The sequence below is a fragment of the Brienomyrus brachyistius genome, unplaced genomic scaffold (assembly GCF_023856365.1).
Source record: "Brienomyrus brachyistius isolate T26 unplaced genomic scaffold, BBRACH_0.4 scaffold37, whole genome shotgun sequence".
NCBI classification, from domain to species: domain Eukaryota; kingdom Metazoa; phylum Chordata; class Actinopteri; order Osteoglossiformes; family Mormyridae; genus Brienomyrus; species Brienomyrus brachyistius.
In genome coordinates this window covers 995,013-1,020,966 of record NW_026042312.1, presented here as the reverse complement: position 1 = coordinate 1,020,966, position 25,954 = coordinate 995,013, and the positions used below count along the sequence as shown (strand labels likewise).

At 46.1% G+C, this 25,954-nt stretch overlaps 2 protein-coding genes across 8 annotated transcripts in view; one reads left to right on the top strand and one right to left on the bottom strand.

Moving 5' to 3' along the window:
- The window catches only part of LOC125722235 (NACHT, LRR and PYD domains-containing protein 12-like), a 142,790-nt gene that overhangs the window by 7,316 nt on the left and 109,520 nt on the right, over window positions 1-25,954 (top strand). For 4 of the 6 annotated variants that reach the window (XR_007386235.1, XM_048998413.1, XM_048998411.1 and 1 more), the window contains 6 exons: window positions 7,173-7,236; window positions 7,422-7,650; window positions 8,283-10,002; window positions 18,429-18,602; window positions 20,239-20,412; window positions 20,860-21,033. Coding sequence is in view for 5 of the 6 variants with exons in the window: in XM_048998413.1 (XP_048854370.1) it covers window positions 7,173-7,236; window positions 7,422-7,650; window positions 8,283-10,002; window positions 18,429-18,602; window positions 20,239-20,412; window positions 20,860-21,033 (2,535 nt within the window). In the remaining variant the exon portion in view is untranslated. The remainder of the gene's footprint in view (window positions 1-7,172; window positions 7,237-7,421; window positions 7,651-8,282; window positions 10,003-18,428; window positions 18,603-20,238; window positions 20,413-20,859; window positions 21,034-25,954) is intronic. The other 2 variants (XM_048998415.1, XM_048998416.1) reach the window with 2 other exon arrangements.
- Window positions 1-25,954, bottom strand: part of LOC125722251 (uncharacterized) — a 181,044-nt gene that overhangs the window by 58,652 nt on the left and 96,438 nt on the right. The window lies entirely within an intron of this gene.

Here is a 25,954-nt window from a genome sequence, read left to right as displayed (position 1 = left end):
TGATAAAAGATTCTCACCTCTGAATCACCTATTAGAGGTTCCAATACTACATCTCTTATTATCGATATTTCCTGTTTCCAGTGGAACACAGAACCACCAAACCAATTTGAGCAAAACAACTCATTTATGGTTTTCCCTCTAGAGGCAGTGTCTGCTGGATTCTCTTCCGTTGAGACATAAAGCCATTGTTGAGGATTTGTATTGTGGCGAAATGTCTGAACCCTATGGACGTATGGAACCCAAACGTGTGAAAGAGTCATGCATCATTATTTATGTAGCCCGGAACTACTTTGGAGTCAGTCCAGAAGAACTCCTCCACATTCAAATAGCTAAGCTCTTCTCTAAGCATATTGCTGACTGTAACTGAGACTACTGCCGCTGATAATTCTAGCCTTGGTATGGTGGTCACCTTTGTGGGAGCTACATGGGACTTTCCTTTGATGAGAGCACAATGGACCTTTCCTTTCTCATTCTTGACTCTCGGATAGGAGCACTGACCATACCCTAAGGTGCTTGCGTCAGAGACGTGGTGTAACTCTCTCTTCACAACCCTTCCAAAATTGAGAGGTAAGTAGCATCTATCTATGTCTATGGTCTTTAACTTGACAAGGTCCCTTTGCCAGCTCTCCAGCTCCTCTGGCAGTGGGTCGTCCCAGCCAGTACCTTGGCGACACATTTCCCGGAGGATCCTTTTCCCTTTAAGGAAATATGGAACAAGGAACCCAAGAGGATCGAATATAGAAGCAATGGTAGACAGTATTCCCCGTCGTGTAATTGGTGGTTCCTTTAGAGTGATCTTAAACTTAAAGCAATCACTTTCTGTCTTCCACTGAATCCCCAGCGCTCGTTCCAGGGGGCTGTCATTGAAAGTGATTTCCTTTGCCTTACCATCCGTACCACGCTCTGATGAGGGTGTGCTCTGTGAAACACCATGGGTGTTTAACACAAACTTGTGAAGACGAAGGCCACCCTTTGCACATACCTCTCTTGCCTCCTGTGCTAACTGAATGACCTTCTCCACAGTTTCCATGCTTGTGACTCCATCATCCACGTAGAAGTCTCTTTCAATAAAGTGGGACCCTAATGGATGAGTGTCTGCTCTCATTAGCTAAACGTTTAAGTCCATTGTTTGCACAACCAGGAGATGATACTGCTCCAAAAAGATGTTCCTTCATTCGGTATTCTTTTGGCTGTGGACTCATGTCTCCATCTTTCCACCATAGGAAGCGCAGATAGTTGCGGTCGTTCTCCTTGACATGGAACTGATGAAACATTTTCTCTATGTCACATGTCAGAGCAATGTGATGCTGCCGGAACCTTATGAGAACGCCAGTTAGATTATTAATCATGTCTGAACCTGGAAGTAGATGTTCGTTTAGGCTGGTACCATTGTCCTTTGCAGAGCAGTCGAACACAACACACCACTTATCTGGCTTTTTTGGATGGTAGACACCATGGTGGGGAATGAACCATCGTTCACCATGAGTGTCAAAATCATGGACCTCTTCAGCATCACCTCGCTCAATGATATCCTTCATGTTTGCAGTGTAATCTTGTTTATATTTCTCATCCTTGCAGAATTTCCGCCCTAAATGTCTGAGCCTGACTTCGGCAAGCTGCCTGTTATCAGGTAAATGTGGCCGTTGTATAAAAGGAAGTGGCATTTCATAACGTCCTTGGTAGTTTTCCTTTATACCTTCCTTGAGCCTGTCCAGGATAATTAGATCCTCTTGAGAGTTTGCCTTAAACTCTCCTCTGACATCCTTGAAATCCAGCTCCAGGACTTGAAGTATATCTGTTGGTGTTATTAGACGCAGCTCCTGTACCGCAGCTCGGTGACATAAGACAAATTCTGCAGTTGTATCAAGCTAAGGTGTTGGGCAGCCAACGATGCTCCATCCTAAGTCTGTTAGCACAGCATATGGTTCATTGTCTCCACCTAGTATCACCTGTCTAGGCGCCAGCGTTCTTGAACAGTTGTACCCAATTAAGAGTCAAACATCACAGCTGAGGAGGGGTGGTATTTTATCAGTTATTGCAGCAAGGTGAGTCCAGCGTTTAGCAGTTTCGTGCGTTGGAATGTGATCACGATTGAGAGGTATGCAGTCTTTGGTGTATGCAGGAGGGAGATCAATGTGCACCGATGAATTGTAACCCCTTACACAGAGTCCTGATACTCTCTCACTCTTCATCACCATATTCTCTCCCAACATGGTGGTGAGTTTCAGCTGCACTGGGTAAGTGTCCATTTGTAATTCATTGCTCACCTCTTTGTCAGTGAAAGTGCTGTCACTGTGCGTGTCTAATAAAGCAAGTTGTTGCTTTGCTGGATCTTTGACACAGGATACCCACACAGGTACAGTCATGGAGGTGCTATGTGACTGTTCTTGACTGGTGGCATTAAGTGACATAGCAGCTGTAGTTTCCTAACATTGCTTGTAGCTCTGATTATATCAGGCACAGGTTGGTCTCTACTTCCATTCTTCTCATAGCTGTAATCATGAAGACTAGTGGGGCGCCTTCTCCTGCATACCTCACAGCTATGGCGACGACGGCATTCCTTTGCACAGTGACCTGGTTTTAAACAAGCATAGCTCAGCTTATTGTCCTTTACATATGAACTTCGGTTCTCAAGAGACATTTTCATAAGATCAGGACATCTGTGGAGCTGATTCTTGTTACACTGGCATCATATGCATGGAGCCCATACTCTGTCGTTAGTTGATGTCTCTTTATCCCTGCCAACAGTGGCTTGAGTGCTGAGAACATTAACCCTGTTTCTTTTAGGTTCCCTTGTAATTATTTTATCCTGGTGTGAATCCACTGAGTGAAGTGCATGTAGGCAGGTGACAGGATTGCATGCAATTTCTGCCTCAATTGATATGAATTTGGCAAAGTCTTGGAAAGATGGGAATTCGCCACCTTCCATGAGGGCTACCGTAACCCGACGATTCCAGCGCAATGCTAACTAGTCAGGTAGCTTCTGAATTAATGTTTGATTTTCCCCACAGTCACTCAGTATGTCTAGGCTCTTTGCATGAGGCATAGTTTGCAAACAGGCATTTAAAAATCAGAAAATATCTGTAGCCCTTTGGCATCTTTGCCGAAAATTTTGGTATTTGTGGCCATTTTGAGAGTCTCTCCGGAAATGCCCTTTGGATGATGAATGGCTGACCGTATGGCTGACCGTATCGCTGACTTTATGGATTACCATAATGCTGACCGTATGGCTGACCGCATGGCTGACCGTATCGCTGACCGTATCACCGTATGGCTGACCGTATGGCTGACCGTATGGCTGACCGTATTCCTGACCGTATGGCTGACCTTATCGCTGACCGTATGGCTGACCGTATCGCTGACCGTATCGCTGACCGTATGGCTGACCGTATTCCTGACCGTATGGCTGACCTTATCGCTGACCGTATCGCTGACCATATCGCTGACCGTATGGCTGACCGTATTCCTGACCGTATGGCTGACCTTCTCGCTGACCGTATGGCTGACCGTATCGCTGACCGTATGGCTGACCGTATCGCTGACCGTATCGCTGACTGTATGGCTGACCGTATCGCTGACCGTATGGCTGACCGTATGGCTGACCGTATTCCTGACCGTATCGCTGACCGTATGGCTGACCGTATCGCTGACCGTATCGCTGACCGTATGGCTGACCGTATCGCTGACCATATCGCTGACCGTATTCCTGACCGTATGGCTGACCTTATCGCTGACCGTATGGCTGACCGTATCGCTGACCGTATCGCTGACCGTATCGCTGACTGTATGGCTGACCGTATTCCTGACCGTATGGCTGACCTTATCGCTGACCGTATTGCTGACCGTATCGCTGACCATATCGCTGACCGTATCACTGACCATATCGCTGACCGTATCGCTGACTGTATGGCTGACCGTATGGCTGACCGTATCGCTGACTGTATGGCTGACCGTATCGCTGACTGTATGGCTGACCGTATGGCTGACCGTATGGCTGACTATATCGCTCACCGTATCGCTGACCGTATCGCTGACCGTATCACTGACCATATCGCTGACCGTATCACTGACTATATCGCTGACCGTATCACTGACCGTATCACTGACCATATCGCTGACCGTATCGCTGACCGTATGGCTGACCGTATCGCTGACTGTATGGCTGACCGTATCGCTGACTGTATAGCTGACCGTATGGCTGACCGTATGGCTGACCGTATCACTGACTATATCGCTGACCGTATCGCTGACCGTATCACTGACCATATCGCTGACCGTATCACTGACTATATTGCTGACCGTATCACTGACCGTATCACTGACCATATCGCTGACCGTATCACTGACCATATCGCTGACCGTATCACTGACCATATCGCTGACCGTATCGCTGACCAAGCTTATTCCAAGCATCTTTGCATGCCTCATCATCACTTCGGTAGAACGTGCCCTCAAGACATTTATGAGCAGAAACACTGATATATTTCTTAAGGTAATACAGCTTATCTGCTGAAGAGATACCTGTTCTCTGAATGAGTACATAAAGGATGCCTTCCATTCAATAAAATGAATTGCATCCCCAATAAACATCGCAGGCTCTGGCATTGGGAGCCTGTTAACGGCTTTGCTGTTCTGAATAGCTTGAGCCAGGTAAGACACATCAGTGAGGGATGGTGTTGTGACATCATGCGAAGGCTGATGTCTGTCATAGGTGCTTTGTAGTCAAACTTAAAGGTCTGGCCATCCATCCATCCATCCATCCATTTTCCAAACCGCTTCCAAGCCTATCCCGGAAACAATGGGCACGAGGCAGGGAACAACCCAGGATGGGGGGCCAACACATCGCAGGGCACACTCACACACCATTGACTCTCACACGCACACCTACGGGCAATTTAGCAAGTCCAATTAGCCTCAGCATGTTTTTGGACTGTGGGGGGAAACCGGAGTACCCAGAGGAAACCCCACGACGACATGGGGAGAACATGCAAACTCCACACACATGTGACCCAGGCGGAGACTGCATGCGCAACTTCCTTCACTGCTGTGGCTAACAGACAAAAGGTGATCCCTGAAGCGGTTAGTATTCTGTAATACAGTAGGACATTCCAGAGGAAGTGGCGCACGCTGATGACATCATGCACATTATGTCCACTGGGATGGAGAACAGGTGCAGGATGATGACATGTTTAATGTTTCGTCATATTTAGGCAGCAGTATCGCCCCAGCTAGTGGGGGCCCCGGGACCAGCTGGTACAGAAGCGGGGAGGCAGGGATGCGGGCAACAAGCTGATAGACGCCCCCCCACCCCCCGTCTGACGCTCCCTGCTCACCCGCGAGTCCCAGGCCGGCGTGGCCGTGGGCCAGTCGCTCACAGAGCAGGCGGCTCCATTGATAAGCAAAGCAGAGCCGTATCGAGGGGTGAGGTAGCGGGGGGGGGGGGCCCGAGCAGCCGCCCCCTTTGCCTGCAGCTCCAGAGCGGGCGCCCCCTCTGCCTGCAGCTCCTGCGCCCACGCCGGAGGCGCTCCCTCTGCCAGTGACTGTGCCCCTTGTGACTCCCATTCCTTGCCCCATGCCGGTCCCTTCTCCCCAGACCCGATCCTGGTGACTCCTCTGCCCTCGCCCCAGCGAGCTCGACCCCCAGCAAGGATCCTTATGTCTGTGTCCTGTAAGGGGAGAGGACACAGACGCAGGGCTGGGGTCCCACCCACCCTGCCCCCTGGCTCGCCCTCCCTCGCCTGCGCTGGGGCTTGGTCGGCGCCTGCGGGTCCTCGCCCTCCTGGTTGGCTGTTGCCTGCGGGTCTCCCTCCGCAGCCTCGTCGCCCTGTCTTGCTCCCTGCTCCGGTGCTTCGTTGGTCGCCTGCGGACTCCCCTGCTGCAGCTCCTCAGTTGCCTGCGGTTCCCTCCGCTCCGGCGCGTCGGAGGACATCGTTGCCTGCTGCGGCTCCCCCCCTCTCCTTGCCCTCGCCTAGGTCCCCTCCAGCTCCCTCGTCCCCTTCCCTGGCTCTCCCTCCACCTCCCTCCTCGGCCCCTCCGTCAGTGCCTCGCCCTGCCTCCTCTGCTGCTCTGAGGTCCCCTCCTGTTCCGGCCTCCCGGCCGCCTGCGGCCCCTCTGACGGCCACCCGTCGTCCGCTGGGGCTCCCTCGGACTCCCCTTGGTTCCCTCTCCTTCTCTCCCTACTCCTCTGCTTATCTCCCTCCTTCGTTTGCTCCTCCTCCCGGCTTTGTCTCTCCTGTCTCCATTCCTCGTCCCTTTGTTCCTCCTCCGTTCACTCCTGGTCCTTTTGTCCCGCCTGTTCCCGCTGTGTCTCCTTTCCTAGTCTGTCTGCCCTCCCTGTCCTTTATCAGGTTTTGTCTTACTTCTTGTCTCTGTGCCTGTTCTGTGTCTCGGTCATGTTTCCGGTGTCCCTTGAATGGTTTTGTTCTTCTTTTCCAGGTCCCGTTTCCCTCGTCTCGTCCGTCGCCTCCTCTGAGGCGCGCCTGGAGAGCGCACCTTTGGGGGGGGGGGGGTTCTGTCATACCCGGCTCGTACGATCCTCGTGTGTGCCACGCCCCCCTGATTATCCACGTGTGCTTCCTGGATTGTACCCATCTGAGTCCGATTATTTTTAATCAGTCCTGTCTATTTGAGTCCATGTCTTGCCCTGGTTCCTGGTCTGTCACTGATGTTAGTTGGCGTCTGATGTTTCCTGCCCTTAGTCCTGTGATTAAACCCCGTTTCCCCCTTATTCTACCGGCCTGCCTGATCCTTGCCTGCCTGCCTGTCCGTGCGCCTTCCCCGTTCACCTACGATCTTAACATTGGGATTTTGTACCACTAACTTTTCCAGCCTCCTATTGCCCCCATCCCAACTTTTTTGAGATACGTTGCTGTCATGAAATTCAAAATGAGCCAATATTTTTCATGAAATAGCAAAATGTCTCAGTTTAAACATCTGATATGTTTTCTATACTTTGTTATGAATATAATACAAGTTTATGAGATTTCCATATCATTGCATTCTGTTTTTATTTACAATTTGCACAATGTCCAACTTTTTGGAATTGGTGTTGTAATATACCACAATGTTATTCTTTATCTGCAGTAACAGCAATTTTAATGTGGAACTTTTCAGTCTTTCTGTTACATTTGTGTCGATGAATTGAGGTCTTTATGTTTCTGCCTAATTCACAGAGACCAAATGGAAGATTGCAGTTCAGATCTACATGATAAATCGGGTTTATCATCCATATTGAAGGTTTGTATTTATTGCTGATATATATTTTCTTGGCTGTTATGTCAATTAGCTTAAATTTTATACATCTGTGTATAATAAGAAATTCATCATCTTAAAGTAAATATGTTTTAAACTATGATTCACAAGTAAAACTCTGAAAAGGTTTGGTGTAAGTAGCAATAATTAACTCTGACTGTTTATTTTAGTCGCTAGAGGAAAAAGCCATGAAGTTCCTAAAGGACGAGCTGAAGACGTTTGTGAGGTACCTAGATCAGAATTACCCAGAATCCTCTGAGCCTCAGCTGGAGGAGGATAATGACCTGGACTGTGATGGTCAGATGGAGAAGACCAGTGTTAGAGAGGTAGCTCTGAAGATCACAGTGTACATCCTGAGGACCATGAAACATAATGATCTTGCTGACCTGCTGGACAAGAGTAAGAACTTTATAACATTATGTACATGTACAATATTGTGCAAAAGTCTTAGGCAGCCAAAGAAAAGTATGTTGAAATGGTCTTTATGTTGGTGTAGAACTACTATAATATGTATGTCAAAGTGTGTTTGCCATTTCAGAACCTCTCCCAACATCACCTTAATATTTGCTGATATTGTGCAGTATATCCCTGTATTTTTTTACTTGACCACTAACACACCTCATGTGGCTGATCAATATCTCATTGAGTTTTAAACTTATTTAATTAATGAATGAAGTGAGCTGGTGGTGAAATTTAACAAATACATGGACTGGCTGTGGTGCCCCTGAGGAGAGGTTTGGGAAATGAAAAGGGGTTTTGTAGTTTTTTTTGGTTCTGAGCAGATATATACTTACTACCCAGATAAATGGCTTTAAACATTTCCTTTGGCTGCCTAAGGCTTATTCACGGTCCTGTATGCGGTGTTCCAGTAAAATACACATGATAAAACTTTCAATTTCACATTCACAGTCACAGGGAAATGTCTGTATATGTATGTGTAAAAAAACGTGTGATTTTGGAAAATATTCTTCCTCTCATACGGGTCAGGATCACGGTGAGAATTAGTGCATTTTCCTCTCATTTCTTTTCAGGACAGCTCATGCTGCAACATCAACAGGAAATGAAATGTAAACTTAAGAAGCAATTTGAGTGTGTATTTGAAGGGAAAGCTAAGGAAGGACAGCCAACACTTCTCAGTGAGATTTACACAGAACTCTACATAACTGAAGGTGGGACTGGAGCAGTCAATGATGAACATGAAGTGAGACAGATTGAAACAGCATCCAAGAAAAGGCGAAAAGAAGATACTACAGTCAAGTGCAATGATATATTTAAACCCTTATGTGGGCGTGAGACACCTATCAGAACTGTACTCACTAAAGGGGTGGCAGGTATCGGGAAAACAGTCTCTGTGCAGAAATTTATTCTCGACTGGGCAGAAGGAAAAGCAAACCAGGATGTTCACTTCATATTTGCTCTTCCTTTCCGGGACCTGAATTTGATTAAGGGTGAATACAGTCTCATTGAACTGCTTCACCACTTTGTCCCAGAACTGAAATCTTTTGAATCCATTGAGCTGTTTATGTACAAAGTCTTGTTCATCTTTGATGGTCTCGATGAGTGTCGCCTTCCTCTCGATTTTCATAACAATGAGAGCTGGTTTGATGTAACAAAGAAAACGTCACTGGATGTGCTGTTGACTAACCTCATTAAGGGGAATCTGCTCCCATCCGCTCTCCTCTGGATAACCTCCCGGCCAGCAGCAGCCAATCAGATACCTCCTGAGTGTGTCCACCAGGTGACAGAGATACGAGGGTTCAGTGATGCCCAGAAGGAGGAGTATTTCAGGAGGAGATTTAGGGATCAAAGCCTGGCCAGCAGGATCATCACACATGTGAAATCATCAAGGAGCCTCTTCATCATGTGCCACATACCTGTATTCTGCTGGATTTCAGCCACTGTGCTTAAGAGGTTTTTTAGTGAGACTGACAGGGGAGAAATTCCAAGGACTCTGACTGAAATGTACACACACTTCCTGATCTTTCAGTCAAGTTTAAAAAATGACAAGTATATGAAAAACCATGAAAGTAAGATTATGGAATACAGCAAGCAATTCCTTTTAAAACTTGGTAAACTTGCTTTTGACAATATTGAGAAAGGAAATCTCATATTTTATAAGCAAGATCTGACAGAGAATGGCATTGATGTCAGTGAAGCTTCAGTTTACTCTGGAGTTTGCACAGAAGTCTTTAAAGAGGAGTATGGGTTGTACCAGGAGAAGGTGTACTGCTTTGTGCATCTGAGCATCCAGGAGTATCTCGCTGCTTTATATGTGTTTCTGTCAAACTCATCAGCTGACCTGCTGAAGACTGCAGTGAATGAGGCATTAGAGAGCAACAATGGACACTTGGACCTCTACCTCCGTTTCCTTCTGGGCCTCTCAACAGACTCCAGTAAGACTCTGTTACAAAAGCTACTGGGGCCGACAAGAATCAACTCACATACCATTAAGGAAACAGCCCAATACATCAAGGAGAAAATACAGGAGAATTTATCTCCAGAAAGGACTATCAACCTGTTCCACTGTCTGACTGAGCTGGGTGACAATTCTCTAGTAGAGGAAGTACAAAGATACCTGAATTCAGGAAACATTTCAGCAGATGACCTCTCACCTGCACAGTACTCAGCTCTGGCCTTTGTGATGCTGATGTCAGATGAGGAGCTGGATGTGTTTGATCTGAAGAAATACATCAGATCAGATGAACAGCACTGCAGGCTGCTGCCTGTGGTCAAGAACTCCAGGACGGCTCTGTAAGTGACGTGGGGATGGGAAATCATGTCTGGTCTGGCAGTAATACATGAATATTGTTTGAAATGTGTAATATATATTATATATTTCTCCTCATGGATTAATAAGTGGGTTTTATTTTGATAATCACAGCTATAGCTGTTTGTATAGCAGTAGCTAATCTTGACCACAGACTTTATAATGACTGAAGGTAGTGATGTCACTTTTTGTTTGTTACTACGTTTCCATTCCCATCCAGTCTGCCTTCTGATCAGAGGCACAGCATCCTAACCTGCTATAGAAACAGTGAGGGCTCTTTATCCACAGGGTGTATAAGTGGTATGTGAGTGTTATTGTCAGCAGGCGTGTTCATGTGATGGAGCCCAGAGCTGGGAGCTTCCGTATGACTGCTGTCTCTGGCTGCTCACTGGCGCCCTCTGCTGGCCTCAGCTGTACCTTGCTGAGGATGTGACGACACATCTAGTCCGGCAGACATAGATAAACAGTGTTTAAAATATAAAATGAATATGCATATATGTCATTTATTTCCCCTCTTTTATCAACAAGGTTCCTTTTTAATCTAGTTTATATTAACTGAAGGTAGTGAGGTAGTAAAAACAAAAAAGACAAGATTTCCACGACCATCCTTTGTGTAACAAATAAGCAAAGATACAGCATCATACAGAATGGTCTAGTTTTCATTAATAGTGGGAAAACCACTCATATTCGTTTCAGTTCTGGATGCTGTAGGAAGCATATCTGTAAATACTGAGTGTGACTCTTTGGGTTCGAACTCTGTGTCCATGAGCGGAAGGTTGCTGGTTCAGATCTGATTTTGAGTCCCCCCCCCCCCACCAAACACTGAATGCAATTTCAGTTCAGTTTTATTTGTATAGTGTGTTTTCACAACATTACATCATCTCAAAGCACTTTACAGCATCCCTGCCCAAAGCCCCCAGTGAGCAAGTCAGAGGGGAAAGTGGCAAGGAAAAACTCCCTAGAAGGAAGAAATGTTGGGAGGATCCAGACTGAAAGGGGGAGCCCATCCTCCAGGGGGCAGCAGAGGAAGCCCTAACCCTAACCAGACCAAAAGGGGGAGCCCATCCTCCAGGGGCAGCAGAGGAGCCCTAACCCTAACCAGACTCAAAGGCGGAGCCCATCCTCCAGGGGGCAGCAGAGGAAGTCAAATGATCAAGATGGCAAAGTCCTAATTCACATTATCCCAATTTTAACATTTCAGTCACAAAGCGGGAGGCAGGGAGGTGATGACAGCAAGTGCTGGAGCTGCTTCAGATGGGGGGGTGAACAGTAGTATGGCAGCAGGGTAAACAGGGAAGATGTCACAGGCAGAAGGGTGAGCAGGCCGGACGGACGTCACAGGTAGTGGAGACGTCGCAGGCAGCAGGGCAGGCAGGACATCTTGAAAATTCGGGGTCTCCAGGCAGCAGAGCCCAGGGGGAGTAGGGGAAATAAAATGTGCAATTAGCCAAAGTAGGGGAGACTAGAGGCAGTACAAACAGTTAGGTGAGTGCAGTATGTAAGCTCTGGCAGATATGGCTATGGCAGCATAAGTAGGAGGGAGAGGCAGGTGGGAACGCAGGCATGGGGGGTCCCTGAATGTCAGCACTCCAATTCCACAAGGGGGTGTGAAGCTAAAGTGACAGACTGACAGTTCAGTTTATCCAAAGCCAATGGCACCGATCCCCACCCAGCTCTACACCTCACACTATAGGTCTGACTGGGAATGAGCAGTTAGCTAGAGCTAGAACTAGAGTCCCTATAAGCTAAACTAAACAGGTGTGTTTTTAGTCTAGATTTGAATATTGAGAGTCAGCCTGAATCCCGCTCATCCACTGGAAGACTATTCCAAAGCTGAAGAGCTCTATAAGAGAAAGCTCTGCAGCCTGTCGTAGCTCTTTCTACCCTGGGTACTAACAGATATCCTGCTCCTTGAGATGGAAGAAAGTGAGGAGGGTTGTATAAGGCCAGCAGGTTACTAAGGTATTCTGGTGCAAGGCCATTCAGTGTTTTATAAGTCAGTAGCAGTATTTTGTAGTTAATCCGAGACTAACTGGAAGCCAATGAAGGGAGCATAGAACAGGGCTAATATAATCACATTTATTAGTGTTTGTAAGAACTCTGGCTGCTGCATTTTGTACCAGCTGATGTTTATGTGAGGATCCAGATGGGCACCCAGAAAGGAAGGCATTACAGTATCCAGCCTGGAAGTTATAAAGGTGTTAGTGTTTCCGCTTCATGACAGGAGAGCATCTTCCGAAGCTTGGCTAGGTTCCGTACATGACAGAACACAGCTTTAGTGATGCTTTTTATGTGAGCATCGAAACATAAATCTGAATCAACCAGAACACAAAGATCTCTGACCACTGTGTCAGGTTGGGTAGGAAGACCACCAAGGTTGAGGTTGTCACACTTATTTCGAGCCGCCTACGGACCAGTTAACAGTACTTCTGTTTTTCTGTCTTTAACACAAAGAAATTATTTGCCATCCAGCACCGGATATCTAGTCGACAGTCTTCTAACCGAGAGCTGTGATGCATCATCCGGCTTAACAGATATATATATAACTGTGTATCATCAGCAAAACAATGGAACCCAACACTATGATTTCTGATAATGTGACCAATTTATACAGTGTACAGTAGTGGGCCCAGCACTGATCCCTGAGGGACACCAATGTAGGAATATTTAGCTCAGGTCAATTTTAATATCTCCACCAATATATTTTTAAATTAATTACATTTGAATGAATCATTATTTAATGATGTTTATTACCTAATTGTTATGCCGAATGGTTGGTTTCTCCAAACTCAATTGGCAATCCCCGTGAGTCGGTTAATGTGAGACTTACATGGGATTCACTAGTTACCAGTATCGCTTAGTAACCTGGGTTAGAAGGCTCGTCCAGCGAGCTGCATTACCAGGTAATGTAAACGATCGGTAGCGAAGCTCCCCTCATGACCAATGAGAGAGAGTCTCGTGATGTTTCAGGCGAATTTGAAGTTTCAGAGCTCAGTAGCCAGATCGCACAGAGGCAGGGACTATTGTGAGCACTCAATGAACGGAGGCTGAAGTGGTGTAAAAGACATGCATTTATTCCTAACTAACACTACAACTAACACAAAATAATCTTATCGACTGAATTTGTAAGTGTCAGCCGGGAGGAAAAAAAGGAATTATTAAACAATGGTTCCTCAAGGCCATAGTGGTCATTCTCCATCTGTGCCACCCGGAACAAGCGCCAAGCGTTCAGCACCGCAGCATAAAAACCACTCACTCCAATAAGCTGAAGTGCATCTCCAGAAAGTAAAAACATTTGTTTATCATATGCAAGGCCTCCGCAGCTGCGGAGCAGGGCGAGGGCCACATGCATCCACGGCAGGTGTTCGGTGCTGTAAAGCAGTGTCTGTGCACACTGGAGCCTCATCCCCCTGACCTCGCTCAGCAGATGAACCAGGCCCTGCCCTCCCTCAGACACTGGCAAATGAAGAATCCCCAAAGGGAGCCAGTGGTGCCCATTCCTGAAGAAATCAATGAACCACTTCTGGACCTGATGCAGCAGGTCCATCGGAGGATCCGGCACCATGAGTCGGTGCCACATCATGGAGGCAGCCAAACTGTTAATCACCAGCACTCTCCCTCGATATGAGAGCTGGGGCGAAATCCACCTCCAACGCTGAAGTCGTCCAGTAATCCTGTCAACCAATCCGCTCCAATTCGTATCCATGAAGCGCTCAGTTCCCAGGTAAAGACCCAGTATTCTGATGCCATCCTTGCTCCATACACACTGCTGTGGCAGCTGAGGAGGGCCCCTCCCGGACCACTGGCCCAGCAGGTACGTGGTGCTTTTGCTCCAGTTGACGCGAGCGGAAGAGGCACGCTGGAAATCGCCAAGAAGTGCTGTAAGCACCTCCATATCCGTGTTGGACCTGATAAAAACAGTGACGTCATCTGCATAAGCAGTAAGTGTAACAGTCACTCCTCCCCCAAGGCTGATGCCAGGTACCGGTGCTCCCTGGAGACGCCTTCGAAAAGCCTGAAGCAGCAGCTCCACCGCCAGTGAGTACAGCAGCCCAGACAACCCACAGCCCTGCCGTATCCCTCTGGTGACAGGAAAAGGCCTGGTGAGAGAGCCATTAATGTTCAGGAGGCTAAACACATTGGTGTACAAGAGTCTAATGTAAGAAACAATCTTTGGACCAAAACCAAAGGCTTGAAGGGTCTTAAACAGAAAGGTGTGGTCTACTCTGTCAAATGCCTTTTCCTGATCTAAAGAGACCAGACCTGCGTCCAAACCTCATTCTAACACAAAGGACAAAAAATCTCTTGCAAAAAAAGGTTATCAAAAATTGAACGCCCTGGTACACAGTAAGACTGATCCCAGTGAATGATCGTTGAAACACATGTTTTCAGCCGGTTAGTCAGAGCTTTGGACAAGATCCTATAATCCACACCGAGAAGCGAGACCGGCCGCCAGTTCTTCAGAAGTCCCAGATCCCCCTTCTTGGGCAGCAGCGTAAGAACAACCCTCCGGCAGCTGGATGGAAGAAGGCCCATATCAACACTTTCTTGAAAAACACAGAACAAGTCTTCACCAATCAGAGGCCAGAAACATTCATAAAATTCCGCGGTCAGTCCGTCCAGGCTTGGTGCTTTCCCGACTGACTGCTCATGGACAGCAGCAGTAAGTTCTGTCAGAGTCAAAGGCTCTTCCAGCTCATGTCTGTCCGCGACTGAAAGACTTGGTAAGTCCCAAAGAAACTGATCAGCCACTGTCTGATCACAGGCCTCAGCACAGAACAGGTTCTCATAAAAGGCTATTGAGTGTTAAAATCTCATGCTTGTCAAATGTACTATGCCTATCGGGGAGCATCAAGTGGCGAAAGGTCTTTCTCTCTTCCCTGTGCTTCTCCAATCCAAAGAAATACACGGTGTGGCGTCCGTATCAGTCTCCTTCGTATAGCGGCCCGGGCCAACGCTCCAGCCCCTCTCTCCATCAGAAGGTCTTTCAACAGGAGTCGGTTCCTCTGCAGGGCCTCAGCATCTCCCACCGTGCCATGCTCTGCTCCTGTGCACAGCCGCAAGATCTCATCCTCCAGTCTTTTAAACCGGTTTTGTAGTTCAGTCTGGAAATATGCAGCATAGTTCTGGCAGAAGAGCTTAATTTGCACTTTTCCGACATCCCACCATTGACTGAGGGACTTGAATTGTGATTTTTTCTCCCTCCACACCTCCCAGAAGTAGAAAGATCGTACAAAGTTGTAGTGCTGAACTAATTTATTACTAAAACGCCAGTAACAATGTTGGGAGGAGAAATCAGTGCAAGAGAAAGTGACAGAAACAAACTGATGATCGGAGAGAGGGAAGGGAGCGATGCCACAGCTTAAAAACCTGCCCTTATTCCGATAGTTTATATAAAAGCTGTCCAGCCGAGCAGCAGACACCATGTTAAAGTTCACCTTCACCCAGGTATACTGTCTGCACTTTGCACCATGGTAGTCAATAACAGATCGCACAACAGAAGCTGAACCAGGGTGAGGATCCTCGTGATTCCTGTCGAGCACGTGCTCCAGAGTAGAATTAAAATCACCAGCCAGAACAACAACGCTCTCCTGTGACAGTGTCTCTAAGAACGTATGTAAATCTGTAAAAAAGGCCACCCGTCCTGAGCCTACATTTGGTGCAAACACATTAATAAAAGAGAAAAACAGGTCATGCAGGTAAAACTGAACACGCAGGAGCCTCCCAGGTACAACTTCTGTAACCACCGGTCGCAGGACTGGGACTCTCTGTGAGAACAGCAGAGCGACCCCAGCACTGACAGAAGAGCCATGACTAAAAACAACCTGGCCGCCCCAGTCAGTCCGCCACTGAGCCTGGTTCCCCTCATCACTGTGAGACTCTTGTAAAAACACATCTACCTTTTTTACACCAATATAATCAAACAACGCAGCTCTTTTAGCAGCATTGCGACACCCGTTAATATTTAGCGAGTCAAAAATCAACAAAGCCATAAAACACAAGCTGATAAAGGACAAGAAACATAGAAGATAAACCCTCTGTACTGCCAGCGGTGGCGTAACACACTCCTAACAGGGCTCATCAGCTTCTTTAAGCTGCACCTTCTGTTTATCAAGCTCGTTTAAAGTACATTTCCTCATCGCCATCATACATGAAGCTAAAAACAGTTTCAAATCAGGGAAATAGGACTCTATCTTAGGTTTTCTCTGGCCTTTAGTGCTGTCCAGAATGAAACAGATCTGCTCAAGAGAGTAAACCTTGGTCCTACCTATAGGGGTGCTGAAGTCCATGGAGGCCTGTGAGTCTTCCAAGTCATCAGCCAAACTCTCTAAGTCCTCATGATCTTTATCAGAATCCAGTAAGTGCAGGTCCAGCTCAGGCTCGGGATGTTCCGCTGCGGTGTGTCTACAGGTGGGTCAGTGCCGGGCTCAGCAGGTGCGGAGTCACTCACCGCGCTGCCGCCAGCAGGCCCTGCTGTGTCCAGGTCGGGCTCCTCTGCCAGCCCGCCGTCTCAGCAGGTGCGGAGTCACTCACCGCACTGCCCCCAGCAGGCCCTGCTGCGTCCGGGCCGGGCTCCTCTGTCAGCCCGCTGTCTCAGCGGGAGCGGGGGGGACAGTGACTACGGGCGGGGGGCTCGTCCTCCCGGTCCCCACGGTCTGAGTCCAAGTCCGTTACTACAGTATCGGCGCCCCCGTGGTGCTCGGTGTCCCGCACCAGCGCCGGGGCCTTGCGCCCCTCCTCCCCAAACCACCAAACGCAAAATACTTCACACTCTCGGAGCTGATAAAAATCATATAAACTTTCCCCTCCACTGTGATCTTAACAGACACGTGCAGGACCTCCTGCGGTGCGTTAAGAATCATAAATGTTTGCCGCTTAAAAGACAGGAATCATCCTAATCGGGCTCACCAACTTCCCGTAGCGCCCAGAATGTTGGACAGTAGTTCATTTACAATAAATGGGGGAACATTAGATAAAACAATTTTTTTTGACGGGCTTGATAAAGGCAATATCTGTACGAATTCATCTTTAATGTTCAGACCACTTTCTATGAGGTCATCAACCATGGAAACGTCTTTTAAAAAGATCACAATAGCTTTGTTCATTAGGGAAGCTGAAACAACATTAGCGGCTCCAACTACTTCACTGACCGCGAGCAGACAGTCCTCCACCGAGACGGCGGGTCAGGGACACACTTAAAGCCGTGCCTGAGACTCAGACACGAAAAACTGAGTTGAGAAGCTCAAAATTCCCACCAGAAAGCTGCACTTGAATGGCTGACATTCTGGCTGCTGACTCAGAGATAGAAGTTGGTGATGTGACAATACTGAACTTACAAGAATGGCGAACGCATGGTTACTGCAAGGGACAATGCTTGTGAAATTCTGTGCAATGTTTCTTTTTAACTGCTTCAGAATCTTTGGCTAGAAAGCTGAACTGAAAGCAAATCATGAATCCTTCTGTTATCTTGCTTTGTATGTAGCCTAAGCGCATTTCCCCAGCAAAGACGATAATCGGCGGTTAGTCACTGTCAGATATCGACACCGGGATACTTGTCTGATTATGCTCCCGATAATATCATCATATCACCCAGACGTAATTGGTGATTTGACATGTTCCCAGGTATAACAATACAGGGAGAAAAAGGATTTTACTCATGGGATCAGGAATCCAAGTGCCAGTTGCTGCTGCATTAGCTGCTGGGAATGTTCACATCTCCTCCTTTCAGTGATACGTGTCGAGTGTAGGGACACCTGGCAGAAAGATGGCTAAGGACTGCACTGGAAGCACTGGTCTGACTGTTATGGGAGGGTTCACGTACATCTTGCTGTTGATGTGTTCCTATATATTCCTGTATATTCTGTGATTTTTGGTTGTAGCTTGTACTTAATGTTTTTACCTCTAGTTTTGAGCAAAGATGCACTGACTCACAATTAGTGATCACTCGAACCCGGGTGTGAGGCAGAGTGCAAACCACTGCACCACCATGCCGCCCCCGATTACCTATCAATGCTTATGAAATATATCATAATTTTGTGTATATTTTAAGAAATATTTCTAAACGGACCAAAGCGAACCTGTTTGTTCCTTCGACAGCCCTATATCCCCCTCTCACATTAAAAAAATATTCTAGGTGGGGTCTTACCAAGGAATTGTATAATCTTAGCATCACCTCATTTAAATTAAACTCCACACACCTAGAGATGCAACCCAACATCCTATTGGCCTTTTTAATTGCTTTTTAATTGCACACTGCAGCAGATTGTCAGGACGCACAGAACACTCTGCTGCCTATAATTCATTTTGAAGTGTAAGCTGTGCTGCTAATTACACTGAAAACAAATGCTTATTGTAATGCTTTGTATTTTACTAATGTGTAGGATGTGTCTTAAAGTTTTTTCTGTTTCAGGCTGAACAGCTGTGATCTCATAGATAAACACTGTGAAGTGCTGTCTTCAGCTCTAAGATCAAACTCTTCCCCCCTGAGAGAGCTGGACCTGAGTGACAATAACCTGAAGGATTCAGGAGTGAAGCTGCTCTCTACTGCACTAGGGGATTTACACTGTAAACTGGAGATATTGAGGTCAGTATTACTGGGTATTCTACACTCTAAACTGGAGATACTGAGGCCAGTATTGCTGGGCATTCCACACTGTAAACTAGGGATACTGAGGCCAGTATTGTGGGGTATTCCACACCGCAAACTGGAGATACTGAGGCCAGTATTACTGGATATTCCACACTGTAAACTGGGGATACTGAGGCCAGTATTACTGTATATTCCACACCGCAAACTGGAGATACTGAGGTCAGTATTACTGGGTATTCCACACCGCAAACTAGAGATACTGAGGCCAGTATTACTGGATATTCCACACCGCAAACTGGAGATACTGAGGCCAGTATTACTGGATATTCCACACTGTAAACTGGGGATACTGAGGCCAGTATTACTGTATATTCCACACCGCAAACTGGAGATACTGAGGCCAGTATTACTGTATATTCCACACCGCAAACTGGGGATACTGAGGCCAGTATTACTGGATATTCCACACTGTAAACTGGGGATACTGAGGTCAGTATTACTGGATATTCCACACTGTAAACTGGGGATACTGAGGCCAGTATTACTGTATATTCCACACCGCAAACTGGAGATACTGAGGCCAGTATTACTGTATATTCCACACTGTAAACTGGGGATACTGAGGCCAGTATTACTGGATATTCCACACTGTAAACTAGGGATACTGAGGCCAGTATTGTGGGGTATTCCACACCGCAAACTGGAGATACTGAGGCCAGTATTACTGGATATTCCACACTGTAAACTGGGGATACTGAGGCCAGTATTACTGTATATTCCACACCGCAAACTGGAGATACTGAGGTCAGTATTACTGGGTATTCCACACTGTAAACTGGGGATACTGAGGCCAGTATTACTGGATATTCCACACTGTAAACTAGGGATACTGAGGTCAGTATTACTGGATATTCCACACTGTAAACTGGGGATACTGAGGCCAGTATTACTGGATATTCCACACTGTAAACTAGGGATACTGAGGCCAGTATTACTGGATATTCCACACTGTAAACTGGGGATACTGAGGCCAGTATTACTGGATATTCCACACCGCAAACTGGGGATACTGAGGCCAGTATTACTGGATATTCCACACTGTAAACTGGGGATACTGAGGCCAGTATTGCTGGATATTCCACACTGTAAACTAGGGATACTGAGGCCAGTATTGTGGGGTATTCCACACCGCAAACTGGAGATACTGAGGCCAGTATTACTGGATATTCCACACTGTAAACTGGGGATACTGAGGGCAGTATTACTGTATATTCCACACCGCAAACTGGAGATACTGAGGTCAGTATTACTGGGTATTCCACACCGCAAACTAGAGATACTGAGGCCAGTATTACTGGATATTCCACACTGCAAACTGGAGATACTGTGGTCAGTAATATTGGGTATTCCACACTGTACGCTTTAGATACTGAGGTCAGTATTACTGTGTATTCCACACTATAAAGAGGAGACAGTGAGCAATTAGCTAAGGGAAAGAGAGGAGGGGTCCTGCCTTGTCTTAGACACTAAACTGTAATACTGGAATTATTTATTAGAGCATCACATTTATTTAATAATTATAATGGTAAGGTGATATTATTTACTGGGGAGTTTCTGTCTTTCTCTGCAGGCTGTCTGGCTGTAGAGTCACAGAAGAAGGCTGTTCTTCCCTGGCTTCAGCTCTAAGGTTAAACCCCTCACACCTGAGAGAGCTGGATCTGAGCTACAATCACCCAGGAGACTCAGGAGTGAAGCTGCTCTCTGCTGTACTGGAGGATCCCAGCTGTAAACTGGAGAAGCTGCAGTGAGTACAGAATATGCATTTTGCACAAAAGTAACTGGACAGCAAGAAAACCCACAATGCCTTTCAGCAGTTACATAATAAACAAACACAAACAGGTTCTGTTTTCTTCTCCTACTTCCTTATATCCCACAATTTTATCAGCCCTCGATCCATGTTAGAAATAATTAAGCAGTGAAGCAGGAAACATCCATTCAACCATATAATCCATGCAAAACATTTGTGTTGGTTAGCAAAGTTAACAGCACTGTTACAGTTAAACATGTTGACTTTAACGTGTTATGGACAAAAAAATAATGGACACCAAACAGAATCGGAATGATTGTTAAAATGATTTTTAATAATTTAATTGTTTTCTGAAAATCCATTATGTCATGGCCCTTATTCTCCTCATTTGAATACAGTGCTGCAGTGTAAAAAGTGGATTTAAAAGTGTTTAATTTTTTTAAGGGTGGGCCAGTGTGAACTCACAGAGAAATGCTGTGAGGCACTGGCTTCAGCTGTCAGATCAAACTCCTCACCCCTGAGAGAGCTGGACCTGAGTGACAATGACCTGCAGGATTCAGGAGTGAAGCTGCTCTCTGCTGGACTGGGGAACTTACACTGTAAACTGGAGATACTGAGGTCAGTCTGACTGGGTATTCCACACTCTAAACTGGAGTTACTGAGGTCAGTCTGACTGGGTATTCCACACTGTAAACTGGAGATACTGAGATCAGTCTGACTGGGTATTCCACACTGTAAACTGGAGATACTTGAGGTCAGTCTGACTGGGTATTCCACACTGTAAACTGGAGTTACTGAGGTCAGTCTGACTGGGTATTCCACACTGTAAACTGGAGTTACTGAGGTCAGTCTTACTGGGTATTCCACACTGTAAACTGTGGGTAGTGAGGTAAGTATTACTGGGTATTTCACACTGTACGCTGGAGATAATAATGTGGAACATAGCTAGTGATTTCAAAATAAAGCAGGAGTATCTAAGTCTACAGGTTCACTTAAAAAATAACATTAGACTCGCTACAGTAAGTGGAATGTCGAAAGGAAGATTGCATTGGAGGTTAAGGATGGCATTAAAAGTTTTTTCCAATATTTTAACTCCAAAACAGCTGTAAAACCTGAAATCACTCATCTGCAGGATAGTAAGGGCCTTATAATTGAAAATGAACTGATATAGTAAATAAGTCTAATGATTATTTTACGCGGGTGTTCACAGTAGAGGACATGATTAACTTACCACCATTTAGTACAAATATAGTTTCGTATATAAACAATATACAGTCCCTCCACAACTATTGCCCCCCCTTGTAAAGATTTGTAAAAAGGGTTGGACAAAAATCCACCTTTTGGCGAAGCAGCTTCATCTCACACTGAAAAAATGAGAAAAATCCAACCTTTCATTGAAATAAATTTATTCAAAGAAAAACAAATCCTTCATCAAGAAATAATTATTTTCAACAAACACACATGTGCCACGATTATTGGCAGCCCTGCTTTTAATACTCTGTACAACCTCCCTTTGCCAGTATAAATGCACTGAGTCTCCTATAACATTTTATAAGGTTGGAGAATACAGAGCAGGGCTTCTGAGACCATTCCTCTTTACAGAATCTCTCCAGATCACCCAGGGTCCTCGGCCCTCTCTTGTGCACTCTCCTCTTCAGCTCAGCCCACAGGTTTTCAGTGTGGTTCAGGTCAGGGGACTGAGATGGCCATGGCAGAAGCTTGATTCTGTGGTCAGCTGACCATTTTAATGTTGATGTGGACATGTGCTTAGGATCACCGTCCTGCTGGAAGATCCAATGAAGGCCCAGTTTTTGTTTCCTGGCAGCAGCAGCCAAAGTTGGATATAAAATGTCCTGGTATTTCATGGACCCCATAGTGCCATGTACCCTAACGAGGTTTCCAGGGTTTTTGGAGGAAAAACATCTCCACAACATCACAGAACCTCCACCATATTTTACAGTTGGGATAAGGTTCATTTCATTATAACCATCCTTCTTTTTACGCTAAACCCACCTTGAATGTTTATTGCCAAAAGCATTTTTGTTTCATCAGACAGTTGAAACTGATTCCAGTCAAAGTTGTATAATGTTTTGCAAACTCCTGGCACTAACATTTTAAGTAACTGGCAGAAAAAGCTTCTTTCTGTCACAACTTTCAAAAAATCTGTTAGCATGAAGGGGGCGTCTGATGGTTTTTTGGAGACGTGGTAACCCCAAGATTTTACTTTGTCTGGTAATTGACTAACAGTCATCCTTCGGGATTTTTTGTCTCTCTCACGATCCTCCTCACTGTATGTGGGGGCAAAATAAACTTGGGTCCTCTTTCAGGCAGGTTTCTAACAGTTCCAGTTGATGCCCACTGTTTAATTATTGCCCTAACAGTAGAAATGGGCATTTTAAGGCGAGTAGCTATTTTTTAATACCCATTCCCTGACTTATGAAGGTCAGCACACTTCTCCCTCATTTGGTTTGTGTGTCTCTTATCTTTCCCATGTTCATGGATGACTAAGGGAATTTGGGCTCTGTGTCTCCTCATGTTTGTACCCCAGTTACTCAGGAAGTCATGGATTACAGCTTGAAGGTTCCTATTCACTCCAATAAACTCAAATATGTATAATTTACATGGGAAACATGCTTCATTTACATTGTGTTCACTATAATTTGCAGGGCTGCCAATAATCGTGGCTCATGTGTTTTTGTTAAAAATAATTATTTCTTGATGAAGGTTTTGATTTTCCTTCAAATAAATTGATTTTAAGTAAAGGTTGGATTTTTCTCATTTTTTCCGTGTGAGATGAAGCACCTTCACCAGAAGGTGGATTTTTTCTTACCCCTTGTACAAAGGGGTGACAATAATTGTGGAGGGAATGTATGTATAACTGAGGCTGATGTGGTACAAAACCTAGCTAAGCTCAAAATGAATAAATCACAGGGTCCTGATGGCATCTTACCTATAGTTTTAAAATAAATGAGGGTTATTATTAGCCAACCTTTAACTTTACTGTTTCCGAAATCCTTATTTGCACGTATAGTACCTTATGATTGGAAGTATGCTAATATAACACCGATATTCAAAAAAGGGGATAGATGTAATCCAGCAAACTATAGGCCAATTACTTTAACTTGCATAACTGGAAAAGTTATGGATACAAATATCCTGGATACAAATAACATTCTGAGGGGTAGCCAACCTGGACTTAGGAGAAGTAGATCCTGTTTAACTAATCTACTTGAGTTCTTTGAGGAAGCAAAAATAGAAATTGGTCACAAAATGTACTTAGATTTGCAGAAGGCCTTTGATGTTGTCCCCCTCAAACAGCTCTTGCTTAAGCTCAAAGCTGCAGGGATTTTAGGAACTCTAGCAACTTGGATTGAAAACAGGAAGCAGCAGGTAGTTATTAGAGGCACAATATCACAGTGGGCCTGCATTCATAGTGGGGTACCGCAAGGTTCAATTTTAGGACCACTATTGTTCCTATTTTACATTAATGATATTGACACCAATACATACAGTAAACTAGTTAAATTTGCAGATGACACCAAGGTGGATGATGTAGCAAATACTGATCTAGCAGCGGAGAGGCTACAACGGGATCTTGATTTAATTAGCGACTGGGCTGATACCTGGCAGATTAAATTTAACGTAGATAAATGTAAGATTATCCATGCAGGGAGCAGAAATATAAAGTACAGATATTTTATGGGTTCCTCTGACATAAAGGTAGCTGATTATGAGAAAGACCTCGGTGTGTATGTTGATGCTTCCATGTTCCACTGTCACCAGTGTGGGGAAGCAATTAAAATGGCCAATAGGATGTTGGGTTACATCTCTAGGTGTGTGGAGTTTAAGTTAAATGAGGTGATGCTAAGATTATACAATTCCTTGGTAAGACCCCACCTAGAATATTGTTTTAATGTGAGAGGGGGATATAGGGCTGTCGAAGGAACAATCAGGTTCGCATTGGTCCGTTCAGAAATATTTCTTAAAATATACACAAAATTATGACATATTTCATAAGCATTGATAGGTAATCGGGGGCGGCATGGTGGTGCAGTGGTTAGCACTCTGCCTCACACCTGGGTTCGAGGCTCCACCTGGGTCACATGTGTGTGGAGTTTGCATGTTCTCCCCATGTCGTCGTGGGGTTTCCTCCGGGTACTCCGGTATCCCCCCACAGTCCAAAAACATGCTGAGGCTAATTGGACTTGCTAAATTGGTCATAGGAAAGCATGTATGAGTGCATGGTGTGTGAGTGTGCCCTGCGATGGGCTGGCCCCCCACCCTGGGTTGTTCCCTGCCTCCTGAACATTGCTTCCGGGATAGGCTCCGGACCCCCCGCGACCCAGTAGGATAAGTGGTTTGGAAAATGGATGGATGGATGGATGGATGATAGGTAATCACACTAATTAATAAAATGAAAAAGTAGCCACAAGCCATCTACACTCGGACGTGCTCAAATCACCCACCTTCACACACGGACTGGGGAGCCCCTTTCAGTCCTGGCAGGAGACCAACACGTGATTCCTAAGAAGTGCCGGGCGATGCGCGCTCTATCCCACGGCTAAGCTCCAGTCAGTGCTAAGCTCTCCGCCTTCCTTTATACTAAATCTGTAGCAGTACGCGTGCGGGCAGGGAGGCGAGCTGGCCAGGCTCACCCCACCCCTCAGGGAATGAGAGTGTCTGTGACAGGGTACGCGTGTGTGAGAGTGTCTGTGGCAGGCTACGTGTGTGCGAGAGAGTCATTGACAGGATATGTGTGTATGAGAGTGTCTGCGGCAGGGTACGTGTGTGTGAGAGTGTCTGTGGCAGGGTATGTGTTGTGAGAGTGTCTGTGACAAGGTACGTGTGTGTGAGAGTTTCTGCGGCAGGATACGCTTGTGTGAGAGTCTGCGGCAGGATACACGTGTGTGAGAGTGTCTGCGGCAGCATACGTGTGTGTGAGAGTGTCTGTGACAGGATACGCGTGTGTGAGAGTGTCTGTGGCAGGCTACGTGTGTGCGAGAGTGTCATTGACAGGATATGTGTGGATGAGAGTGTCTGTGGCAGGGTACGTGTGTGTGAGAGTGTCTGTGGCAGGATATGTGTTGTGAGAGTGTCTGTGACAAGGTACGTGTGTGTGAGAGTGTCTGCGGCAGGATACGCTTGTGTGAGAGTGTCTGCGGCAGGATACGCGTGTGTGAGAGTGTCTGCGGCAGGATACGTGTGTGTGAGAGTGTCTGTGACAGGGTATATGTGTGTGAGAGTGTGTGTGGCAGGATACCTGTGAGTGAGAGTGTCTGTGGCAGGATATGTGAGTGTGAGAGTGTCTGTGGCAGGGTATGTGTGTGTGAGAGTGTTTGTGGCAGGATACGCGTATGTGAGAGTGTCTGCGACAGGATACGCTTGTGTGAGAGTGTCTGCGGCAGGATACGCGTGTGTGAGAGTGTCTGTGCAGGGTATGTGTGTGTGAGAGTGTCTGTGACAGGGTACGTGTGTATAAGAGTGTCTGTGGCAGGGTAAGTGTGTGTGAGATTGTCTGTGACAGTGTACGTGTGTGTGT